General features: G+C 40.4%; 1 protein-coding gene across 1 annotated transcript; it reads left to right on the forward strand.

Moving 5' to 3' along the window:
* The first annotated feature begins 10,770 nt into the window (after nucleotides 1–10,770).
* On the forward strand, nucleotides 10,771–12,626 carry LOC115692297 (zinc finger protein CO3-like). The gene is made up of 4 exons (XM_030619101.2): nucleotides 10,771–11,524; nucleotides 11,646–11,795; nucleotides 11,959–12,093; nucleotides 12,215–12,626. The coding sequence occupies exons 1-4, from the start codon at nucleotides 10,964–10,966 to the stop codon at nucleotides 12,311–12,313; spliced, it is 945 nt and encodes a 314-aa protein (XP_030474961.1). The 5' UTR covers nucleotides 10,771–10,963; the 3' UTR covers nucleotides 12,314–12,626.
* The last annotated feature ends 435 nt before the right edge of the window (nucleotides 12,627–13,061 follow it).

The raw sequence follows: 13,061 nt of genomic DNA on the forward strand, positions 1-13,061 counted from the left end.
CCAGATCTGGGCGAGGCCGACCGGCGTCGACCCATGGCCGGCGAGGCCGAGCGGCCTCGCCGGCGTCAGCCGGTCGCGGCGACCGGAGAAAATTATAAGACTTTTTTTTAAAAAAATTCGAAAAAAATAAAAAAATTTTAAAAAATGAATGTTAAGTGATTTTGCTTTTATTTAGGTACGTGTCCAATTGAAGGTCTCGCAATCCAAGTGAACTTTGCAATTCTCTTCAAATTGACCACTTTCTGCTACCAAGATTTCAGTCAAATATCTGGGTAAGTCTTCTTTACATGGTAATTTTTTCATTTTTTAAAATTTCGTAGTAATTGTTGCGTGAAAAACAAAATTTTAATTTTCATAAATTTTTTTTAATTAACAACGGTAGATATGATATTTTAAATATTTTACGATATTTTTTTATTTTAATACAGACACAATGCAAAGAAACAGGGCTTGGATGTATAATAAGAACTTACCTAGACGTCAAGGATTGACCGATGAGTTTCGGACTGGGTTGGAACTATTTTTAGACTTTGCTAGTAGTAAATATGAGTTCATGGATGGAAATAAGTTAAGGTGTCCGTGTAGAAAGTACAGTAATGGTAAATTTCATGTGTGTGATATAGTTAGAGAACATCTTTGTAGATTTGGGTTTACTCCGAATTATTATAATTGGACTTGCCATGGTGAACCATTTATATCTGATGAAGGATATCGAAGAAGTGACCAATTTTTAGGAGGGGAAGAATGTAGCTATTATGACCAATTGAACCCATACGAGAAGATGGTGATTGATGCAGCTGGTCATAATTTTGTTTCAGATTCGAACCATGCAAGTACTAGTTTTACTCCTACACATGAACAAGTGGGTACTAGTCATGCATCATAATTGGAAGTCATGGGAGTAACGAGTTTTGATGAGAATGTATGTAATGGAGCTTTTTCATATAATCAATTCTGGGAAGTGTTGAAAGCAGCAGATGAACCTTTATGGCCAGATTGTGACAACCACACTAAGTTATCTGTGACAGCAAGACTGTTAAATATCAAGGCAGAGCATAATGCGTCGCAAGATTGCTTCAACTCTTTTGTTGAAGTAATGCGGCAAACAATGCCTCGTGATAACAGCATGCCAAGTGATTGTTACGATATGAAAAATCTAATGGATAACTTAGGTCTTCCGGTTGTAAGGATTGATGTATGTAGTAGGGGTTATATGTTATATTGGAGAGATGATGAAAATGCAGAATCTTGCAAATTCTGTAGCCAACCTAGGTACAAGATTAACAGGCGGCAGGGTCGTAATCAGAAGCGTAGACCATGCAAGCAAATGTTTTATCTGCCCTTAATCCCCAGATTACAAAGGCTTTATGCGTCTCAAGCCACAGTTGAACACATAACTTGGCACGCAAATCATGAAACAGAAGAGGATCTAATGTGTCATCCTTTAGATGCAGAGACATGGAAGCATTTTGATAGAACGTACCATGAGTTTGCGATAGAGCCTCGAAACATCAGGTTAGGTCTCTACTCTGATGGATTTGCCCCATTTGAAAAATCAGGAAAAAGTTATTCATGTTGGCCAGTTATCTTAACACCGTACAATCTTTCACCTGGTATGTGCATGAAGACACCTTATATGTTTTTGACATTGATCGTGCCTGGCCCGCAAAATCCGAAAAAGTTAATAGATGTTTATATGCAACCATTGATTGAAGAGTTACAACGGCTATGGGAGGAAGGTGTCCTTATATATGATGTTTCTACCGATCAAACATTTGTAATGAAGGCTGCTTCTTCTTTGGACGATAAATGACTTTCCAAACTTACGGAATGTTATCTGGATGGAATACACTGGGATCTTAGGATGTCCGATATGTTTAGAGAGATCAAAGTCATTTAGATTAAAACATGGAAAGAAGCCCGCTATTTTGTATCACAGACAATTTTTACCGATAAATCATACCTTCAGAAGGAATAAAAAAGAGTTCATCAAGAATAGGACTGAAAGAACACGTCCACCATTGAGGTTGACCGGCGATCAAATTTGGGAGCGGGTGCAGGACTTTCCAACTGTTGTTTAGAACCCTCACGGTACGATTTTTGCGTACGGAAGTAGACATAAGTGGACAAAACGCAGTATATTTTGGGATCTACCGTATTGGAAGGCCCATCTTATTCATCATAATCTTGACGTCATGCACATAGAAAAGAATGTTTTCGACAATGTCATAAATACTATGATGGATGTCACCGGAAAAATAAAAGACAACTTGAACGCAAGAAAACATATGAGAGATATTTGTGATCGACCAACACTAGATGTGGATGCAAGCAGCAGGGGACCAAAACCAAAAGCAGTTTATACATTGGATAAGGAGCAGAGGCGAGTTGTTTGTCAATGGTTGAAATCTGTGCGGTTTCCTGATGGATATGCTTCGAACCTCGGAAGATGTGTTGATTTGAATGAATGCAAGTTGACAGGTTTGAAGAGTCATGATTGTCACATATTGATGGAAAGACTAATTCCAATAACTTTCAAGGAAGTTCTACCGAACTTTGTATGGGGCTCCATTACAGAGTTAAGCAATTTCATGCATGATATTTGCTCGATAGTGTTAAAAGCATCACACATGGAGAAACTGGAGAGAGATATTCCAATTATTCTTTGCAATTTAGAAAGGATATTTCCTCCATCGTTTTTTTATTCGATGGAGCATCTCTTAGTTCACTTGCCTTATGAGGCCAAAGTTGTAGGTTCCGTCCAATTTCGATGGATGTATCAATTTGAGAGGTAAATTTTTTTTTTTAAATAAATTTCAAATTACTTTATTATATATTATGTTCTGATAAACTTCTTTCTATTGCAACTAGATTCTTATATCATTTGAAGAAAAAAGTGAAGAATAAGGCACGTGTTGAAACTTCAATTTGTAGTGCATATATTGTGGAAGAAGTGACAACATTTGCATCATACTATTTTGAGCCGCACGTGCAGTGCAAGAGGCGGAGAGCAGGCAGAAATGATGAGGGCCCCATTGATCCCAGTCGCCGCCCATTCTCTATTTTCAATTATCTGGGTCGACCAAGCGGCGCATGTCAGTCTCGTTACCTAACAGGCGAAGAATTGCATGCAGCCCATACATATATTTTACTGAACTGCCCAGAAATCGAGCCATACTTCGAGTAAGTGTAAATTTGTAAATATATGTATTGTGTGTCAAATATTTGCTAATATATAAATTGTATTTATTACTAGGATTTTCCAAACTTCAATGTATGGACTACCACAAAATGAGTTTGACCGTATGTGCGACGAACAATTTGCATCATGGTTCAAAACATATGTAAGTTTCCTATGGACCGTTCACTTGCCTTATTAAAATTTTATACATCATTTATTGAAATATATATTATTGATTTTGCGTGTGTAACCTTAGGTTCACAATAATCATGATGAACTTGGAGAGCAAGGATTGCTATATTATCTGTCATGGCGTCCACAGTTAAGAGTGCGGAGTTGGCCAGCATATTTCATAAATGGATATAATTTTCACACTCAAGAATATGAAATGGGAAAAGCTACAATGAATAGTGGTGTGTCTGTTCGGTCATTCAACAGTGGCAGTTCAAAATATGATTTTTATGGCTTGTTGGATGAAATCATAGAGATAGAGTACCTTGGACCATTAATGATGCGGGTTGTGTTATTTAAGTTCAAGTGGTTCGACCCCGTCAAAAGAATGAAGGTGCATACGAAGTTTAATTTGGTTGAAATAAATCACAAGAAAATGTATATAAAATATGAACCATTTGTCTTGGCACAACAAGTAATTCAAGAATGTTATGCATCATATCCTAGTTTGAAACGTGATAAAGCTGATTGGTGGGCTGTATGTAAAATCAAAGCACGGAGAAAAATCGAGGAATACTGGAAGGACAGAGCCTATCAACAAGAGGAAGTTTCTAACACGGTTGAAACTGAGGAATATAACATTCCAACTTTACGAGATCCATGTGGAGCTATGATAGATGTGGATCCAACAGAAATTTGCGAATTAAATGTACAATACTGTTCAGAATCTGATTTTGAGACAGATTATGAAGACGAAGAGCAAGACGAGGACGAATTGGAAGATGAAGACGAAGACGAAGACGCAGACAAAGTCGAAGACGAAGACGAAGATTAAAATTTTTGTGACAAAACACTAATGATGTGTAATTATTATTGCAACAAGTGTTATTTTGGTTGTCATAATTATTATTATTGTTCTTATTATTTTTGATATTGTTATTATCATTATTGTTGTTGTTATTACTGTTGATGTCGCTTATTCTTCTTAATTTAATTGATCGTCGGAAAATTTGTCGCTAAATATTATTCGTGTGATGACATTTGCGATATTATATTTTCCAATGGATTTGGATCGTCGCTAAATTCGTTGCTCATTTTACGACAACAACTTATTCGTGCTACTGTTCATCGAATAATTATTGACGGATTTGCAAATTCACGGCAATTGTTCGAATCCGTCGCAAAATTTGCAATGTATTCGAAAATGTCATTTATTTTTGGAATCCGAAATAAATCCGTCGAAATTTGCGACGGAAAAATATTGTCTGTCGCAAAATTGTAGATGGAAAAAAATACGTCGCAAATTTGCGACGGACTTTTTTATGTCCGTCGCAAATTTGCGATAGACGACCATAATGTCCGTCGCAAATTTGCGACGAAAAATAATTCCGTCCGTCGCAAATTTGCGACAGACACAACAAAGTTTGCGACGGAATATTAGTCCGTCGCAAATTTGCGACGGACATAACAAAGTCAGTCGCAAATTTGCGACGGACGAACATAATGTCCGTCGCAAATTTGCGACGGACCAAAATAATGTCCGTCGCAAATTTACGACATATACAACAACGTCCGTCGCAAATTTGCGACGGAGAAAAATGTCGCTAATTTGCGATGGCATAATAATGTCCGTCGCAAATTTGCGACGGACATAAATGTTGTCCGTCGCAAATTTGGGACGGGAAAAATTCCCTCCCAAATTTGCAGCGACAATAAAGTCCGTCGCAAATTTGCGACGGACTATTTCTTCCGTCGCAAAAAAAAACAAATTCCGTCGCAAATTTGCGACGGAAAAAAAGTCCGCGCAAATTTGGGAGGGAAAAATTCCGTCCCAAATTTGGATCCGTCCAAATTTGGGATGGAAAAATTCTCCAAAATTTGCGACGGAGAAAAGAATTTGCGATGGATAAAAATGTCCGTCGCAAATTTGGGACGGAAAAAAATTCCCTCGCAAATTTGCGACCGACGAAAAAGTCCGTCGCAAATTTGCGACGGACTCACCGGAAATTTGCGTCCGTGGCAAATTTGCGACGGGAAAAAAAATTCCCTCCCAAATTTGCGACGGACAACTCGAAACCGTCCGTCGCAATCTCTCTCTCCCGCCTGCACGCGCACGTGCCCCGGTCAGCTTTTCCTCTCTAACATTTTTTGTTGTTTTTCACCTCTTATTATTATTCTTCTTCTTCTTCGTCTTCTTCGCCAAGTGCACTACCGTCGCCGTCGCCGCCGTCTTCTTCGTCTCTTTGCTGCGTCGCCGCAGCCGCTGTCGCCGTCGCCGCCGTCCCCGTCGTCGTCTGCCGGCGCGTGGGGTCGCCGCTCGTTGCCTCCTCGCTCGTCCGCGCACCTCGCGCTCCGCCGCGCCTCGCCCTGGCCGTCGTGGACCGGCCTCGCCGAGCTTGCCGTCGGCCGCCAACCGTCGCCGCCCCGGCCTCGTCGAGCTCCCCTTCGCCGCCCGGCCTCGCAGAGCTCCCTTCGCCGCCCGGCCTCGCCGAGCTCCCCGTCGCCGCCCAATCGTGCTGCCCGGTCAGCCGGGCCGAGCTTGCCGTCCTCGCCCGCCTCCGCCGCCACGCCTATCCGCTCAGGAGCTCGCCGTCCCCGCCTATCCGCCGCCCGATCCGTCGCCGACCAGCGGCCACCCGGCCTCGCCGAGCTCGCCTTCGCCACCCGGCCGCCGCCCGGCTCGCCGCCGTCTAGCCGCCGCCACCCGGCTCCATTGATCCCGAGGCCGTCGCCGCCTGGCGGCTTGCCGCTGTCCGCAGTTGCGCCCGCCCTTCGCCTTAAGCAGTCGCCGCCGTCGCCACCACCCGGCTCGCCGCCGCCACCGCCACCGCCATCCGCTAAGTCCGCTGCCACCCGGCTCGCCGTCCAGCCTCGCCACCGCCTGCCGCCGCCACCACCGCCACCCAGCCGCTGCTGCCGCCCGTGCCGAGCCCGCCACTATTAACCGTCACAAAATCTAATTATTGTTGGGTTTTTCTTGGCCTTGAACCAAGTAAGCAACTCTCTAAATGCTATCTATTATAATGAGTATTAATCGGACTTGTTTAGGGATTGTTTAGTGTCTAATTGGTTGGCTAAGTTAGGAGTCGATTTGAGGATTACATGTGGCTTTGATCGATGTTCGACTGGTTAATTTGTTCATTATATCGCCGATTAACCGTTTAATGATCATCGGGTGATTGATTAAGCGTTTATTCAGAAAATGCATTAAAATTGAACAATTCTAGAAAAATTCCGAAAAATTTCGTGAAAATTTTAAAAAGTCATATTTTTGGAAAATATTAAATTTGGTGAATGTTTTTTTAAATTAAAAAAACTAAAATTTCAAAATATCACAAAATGGAAAAAAAATAACTGTAGCCACCCACTTTAAGTGGAAATTTAATTTTTTTTAGGTGCCCGAAAAAAGAATAATAATAAAAAATTCAAAATTTTCAAAATATTATAAAATGGCTTAAAATACTTGTGACCAACCATTTTGAGAGAAATTGTAAATTTTTTAGGTGCACGAAAAATGTAAAAATAATAATAAAATAAAAAATTTCAAAACTTCACAGAATGACTTAGAATACATGTGGCCATCGACTTTGAGTGAAAAATAATTTTGTTAGGTGGCCAAAAAAAAATTAAATATGTAAAAAATTTGAAAACTTCTCAGAATTGTTTATAATACATGTGGCCACCCACTTTGAGTTAAATTTAAATTTTTTTACGTGGCCACAAAAATTAAAAATTACAAAAAAAAAAATTTCAAAACTTTACAGAATAGCGTAGAATACCTGTGGCCACCCACTTTTAGTGACATTTAAATTTTTTTAGGTGCCCAAAAAATTACAAAAATAATAAAATTTATTTTATTATAAAACTTCACAGAATGGCTTAAAATACTTGTGGCCAGCCACTTTGAGTGAAATTTAAATTTTTGTAGGTGCCCAAAAAAAATATAAAAAATCAAAAATTTGAAAACTTCACAGAATGGCTTATAATACATGTGGCCACCCACTTTTAGTGAAATTTACATTTTTTTAGATGCCCAAAAAAATTAAAAAATAATAAAAGCCACAAAATTTCAAAACTTTACATAATGGCTTAGAATACCTGTGGTCACCCACTTTGAGTGAAATTTAAATTTTTTTAGATGCCCAAAAAATTAAAGGCTTATAATGGCTGTGGCCAGCCACTTTGATTGATAATCGTGTGGCCGAGAACGAAGATCATGTGGCTGAAATTGATATTTCATGGTTGTTCTTGTACTTGATGAATTATCGTGTGGTTTGAAAGTGGATCGTGTGGTTAATTATGGCTAATGTCGGCTTAACATGGCATATCGTGCTCATATATTGATGTTTGATATCAAAATGAGTGCGATTCATACTATATTTGTTCGTAGGAAATTGCACGTCATAAACACTCGGCATTGGCTAATTAAGAGGGAACATTTTCTGCAGCCTATCAAAATGGTAAGCTTCATCATGTACGTCATTATGTCTCCGTAATACGTGTTCATATTTTTTTACATATTTGTCTAACCTTTCTACTTGTCAGTTTAAACGTGGAGGTCACGTGCATAGAAGACCAGCCTCTTCAACGTCCTCGTCCCCCGCCCTTTCCTCGTCTCCTGTCCTTTCATCTAACCCGCAACCACGATATGCTGATGGACAATATGGACACGTTGGTCCTTCCTCCAATGCTCAAGAACATGTTATGGGACTTGGTCACATGCCAACTCAATCTCCTCCAATTCAATCACCTTTGGCTCCCTCTCCTTCCGTTCCACCTTATTATTCAGCGCAACATTCGCATAATGACGGAAACGAAGGTCAAGAAGATAATCGAATCCTGATATGCCCATTTGGAGATTCGTAAGTACTTTAATTTTTTTTTTTTAGTATATGTAATATTTATGGCTTTCGATATGGATGTCAATTGAATTGTCGATATTGCACAATATCCGTATGTTTGCAGATTCACGGATGCTACATTTGTTGTGAGGGAACTGAATAAAATAATCAAACACTATTGGATGGGGGAGTATGTTAATTACAGAAGTGTTCCACAAGAGGTGAAAGATTTGTGGTGGAATGAGTTCAAGGTAAGTTTTAGATATTCTATTTTCTTACCAACTAAGTTCGGTGTAGTATATTGATGGTCAAGAATGATATAAAGGGACCAGAACAGCTCTTTAGTTTTCTGTACTAAAGGGGAAAGAATATTTTCCCCGAGATGAACTTAACAAAGTCTATCGCCGAATTGTCTGGTGCATGGTAATGGATATGTGACCATCATAATAACTTTCAGTTTTGCTTGTATTGATTACAGCGGAAGTTCAGGTGGGTTGACCAGCTCGAGAATGAAGTGAGAAGAATTTTTCAGAAGAAAGTCAGTGATCACATACGAAATGTGATGAATAGAGCGAAGAGCAAGAGAGTGAAGCCGGCTTTCATTACAGCTGACAATTGGGCGGAAATTAACAGAATTTGGGAAACTGAGAAGAGTCAGCAAATTAGTGAGCAGAATAAAAAGAATCGATCTTCTAGTTCTAGTGAACGGTCTGCCACATATGCTGGGGGCTGTATCAACATTGGGGAGCATCGCAAATGACTGGTAAGTCTGTTAAATAAGTTATAAGTTAATTTAATTCAATTACTCATGTTTACATTTTGTAGGCATAAGAATTAGGGACAGAACCGACATTTGCAGCTACATTTGAACGCACATTTCAAAAGAAAGATAAGACATGGATTGGCGATCAAGCAAAAGCTGTTAAGGTATATAAGGTTATACTTTGGGCTTTATGGAAACTAGAATGAAAACCGTGAATGCTTTTAATATTTATGGTAGAGATATATATGAAGTTATTTTATTTTCATCTATATTGTTAATGTAGGAAAAATATGATGAACTTTTAATGGGCAATGCTAGTGGTAGTGATGGTTCTGCAAGTGCGTCTGAGCCATCAGCTGACAGTATGGCATTATGGGTGGAGGCAACGGGTGGGGTGAAAAAAGGAAAAATATTTGGGATGGGATCCTTGTCAAGGATGTTCATGCCGAATCAAGCTGGAACTTCATCATCCAATGCGACTGGTCGAAGGAGGACACGACATGACGAGCAATTGACCCAAGAAGTGAACCACCTGAAAAATATAATTGTAGAGAGGGACGAAGAAATAAATGACTTGAAACAGCAAATGCAAATCGTTATGCAACACCTCAACATCAATCGCGGTCAGGTTCCTCTTGTACCTCCTGCCAATCCAATAGGTGATGAGCACAATGATGAGCGACACAATGATGCTGACATTGATGATGATGCTGATGATTTTCTCGGTCCTTTCTAGTTGAAATTGCCAAAATCGGGGGTAAGCTTGCTTCACACTCTTTTATGACATAAGTGCAGTTTCACCCAATTTGTTCCTGCCCTACAATTACTTTGTGTGCACAACTTTCTCACAACTAGGTTCAAGGATCTAATTTTTCCTATGTGACAGAAATACGGTTTACAATGGTGAAAAAACTACAGTGGATGTTAAAGTTGACTCATACTCATATGTAAGAACATTGATGTTCGTCCTGAAACGTTTTTTTGTTAACCCTTTTACTTGTTTTTTTATACCTAGTTCCACATCCATACATAAGCACTTCTTTTATATTCTGTACTAACTGAATATCTTTATTTATGTATCCACATTTCATCAGGTGTCCATAAAAGTGACTGCTTTTGGTGTCCTGCCGAGTACCACAGCTGCCCAATCTTGTGTCTGGTTTGTCGATTTTTCGTTTTCTAAGCATCTCTATGGTTGTCCCGCTTCCTATGAATGTTTTGAATGTATTATAAGATTGAATATCAAATATCATCATGTCAGGCTTTGTAACTTGACATATATCATTATTTTTTGCGGACTAGCATCTTTCCTTCAGTTACATTTTTCAATTATATGTCTTTGTATCTGGTTTGTTCGTTTTCTGTTTCTGAAGCGGAATCTACGGTTTTCTCGTGTCCTTTGACTGTTTTCAATGTATTACATGATGTTCAATAATGCGTAGCAATTGATATGGATAAGATTTGATGGCCGAAATGCTGTAAAATTTGCGACGAATATTTACATACGAATTTTGCGACCATTACAGTTCGTGGCTAATTTGCGACGAATCAAGTTCGTGCCTAATTTCCGTCCAATACATTTTGCGACGGATTTTGCGACGAAATTTGCCACGAATTTTGCGACGAATTTTGCCACGAATTATTTGCGACGACCTAGTAGCAACGGAATTTTTTCCGTCTCAAAATCGATTTGCGATGGATTTTTGCGATTTTTTCGTCGCAAAGAACATGTTTTTTTTTTAGTGAACTTTGAATGCACTTGTCCCTAAATAATACAAAGGAACAGAGGAACAACTGTCACACTTTGCGCTTTATGGCCACGGCACACCAGCCAACGAACCCACGTATTCAAAAAAAATTGAATAAATTCAAAGTAAGAACACGACCAGCACTCCCGTCGTTCCTTTCTCTCCTCCACTTTCTTCCCATTTCCCAAGCCAATTTCTCCTCCGAGCTCTCGCCACCCACCCCCACGAGGCAGAGGAAAGTCCCGAGTTTCAATTCAAAATGTCCTCTGATTACCTCCATGCCTACGACCCAGACCTACTCCAGTTCGTCCCTGACCCTCTCTCTCCTTTCAACGACTCCTACATTGACATCTTCCATGAAATCTCAAGCAGCGCCTCAGAGAACCAAGACCCTGTTCCGAAATCCCCTCACATGTGCAACCCTGCCGCTGCCATCTTCTCTGCTTCGCCTCCAAGCCAAGAGCTTGAACATTTGAGCCTTCGTCGAGGGACCCAGTTGCAGCAACTGTCGAAGCATGCTCCGGATTACTCAAACGGATTCTCAGGATCAACTCAAGAAATCAAAGCTGATCGTGAATGTCACGGTCGCGCTAGCTACGATAGCGAGGCCTTCGAGTTTGTTCCTCACAGTTACAGCGGGTGTGAGGATAATGTAGGCAAGTATATGCAGAGGAGCTACAGCACCAACTTCTTCAATGGAACGAGGCCTCACCTCCTTCAACCTCCACCGCGCGTTGATCTTCCGAACATAAGTTCGCCAGAGAGCTGTTTCTTCAGCGGACAGATGATGAGGAGGGTCTATAGCACAGGAGATTTGCAGGTTCTTTGTTATTAAACCAAAACTGTCGAATGCTCTGTTACTGTGATTTTTTTTGGGGTCAAGATAGAATCTAATCCTCGGGTATTGATTTCTGCCTTTTCCTTTTCGTTGTAATTCTCAGAGAATGAAAGCAACGTCCAATTCAACGAGCCCGTTCATGGAAGAAGCGAGCTCCTGCAGAGTGGGGCGATACAGTGCAGAGGAAAGGAGGGACAGGATTCAGAAGTACAGGGCAAAGCGAACGCAGAGGAACTTCAACAAAACAATCAAGGTAAAAAAGATTCGTTTTTGATACAGAAAACGTAGTCAATTTAGCTTCTTTCTCGATATTGAAAAGAGAGGGAGAGAGAGAGACAAAGATCAAGAATACGTGGGTTGGTGTTGTGAGTCGTGACTGATGACGAGGGTGTGTTTGTTGGTGTCGAAACGACAAGTATGCATGTCGCAAAACTCTAGCGGACAGTCGACCGCGGATACGTGGCAGGTTCGCGCGCAACGACGAAGCTGGCGAGACTCCCAAGGTTTCAGGCTTCGCCAGAGACGAACACGACGAGGACGACGAGCTCTGGGTAAAATCTTTTTGACTTTTCTTCTCTCTCTCTGCAATTTCAATCCAACAGCCGCCGTTCTTTTGACCCTTGCATTACCGGATTCATTCATTTTTACTCCGTACTTCTTCGAATTTGCAAGTTCGCGTTTCATGGTGGGGAAGAAGAATACGGAGCAGCCAGAGGAGGACCATTCATGGCAAGTTACGGTCAAACCCAGTTCCAGTACTACGGCTGTTGATGACAGATGAAGAAGCTAATTGCAGATGGAGATTTCGTCGTACATATTGGCCCCATAATTTTTTCTCTCTTTTCTTTGTTTTTTCAAGAAAATGGGACCGTCAAAGAGAAATCCAAAAAGGGATTTTTCAGGGAAAAGAAAAAAGAAGCTAAAAAAAAGGGTGAATTGTAGGCACTAGGAAGTTAGGAATTATTAGGGTTCTTGTTTCTGGTGCTGTTGTGTTTGTATATGTGTAATTTAATAATCCCAAATGCTGTGATGAATAATCAGTGTCCGGTAGTGTATTTCTATCTTATTCCCAAATCTTTGACCTTGGGCAAGATCTCCTCAACTAATGCTTTAATCTAATTTAATCTTATTGCTCTTGATCCTTGTTTTGACCACTTTTTGGGGAGTGTAGATTCTTCTTTGGCACTCATCAGCTTGAAGTAATACTGCCAGCATAGCATGATCTAGTAACATGACTTGACCGGACTATTCACATTTCACAGAGAGAAAACTTATGCTAAGCATAAAAAGATGACATGGGCACTTCTTCTCTAATTAATCAGTTCTGTATTCACTATGCTGGCAATAGCTTAACATGGTATGAAAATGGTTTCACTAGATTACTGATATTTGCGAATGTTTGGTTGAAGCAAGAACACACACCCTCGTTGCTTTGAATTGCTGATGTTTAGAGATGTTCACACCTTGATGTCTTTTGCATATCTTGAATAAACTTCTTATGGCTCTTGGATGTGCAGAT

Source organism: Syzygium oleosum, unplaced genomic scaffold (assembly GCF_021117445.2).
Source record: "Syzygium oleosum isolate NSW1041296 unplaced genomic scaffold, Sole_v2.1 Sole_v2.14, whole genome shotgun sequence".
In the NCBI taxonomy this organism is placed as follows: Eukaryota; Viridiplantae; Streptophyta; class Magnoliopsida; order Myrtales; family Myrtaceae; genus Syzygium; species Syzygium oleosum.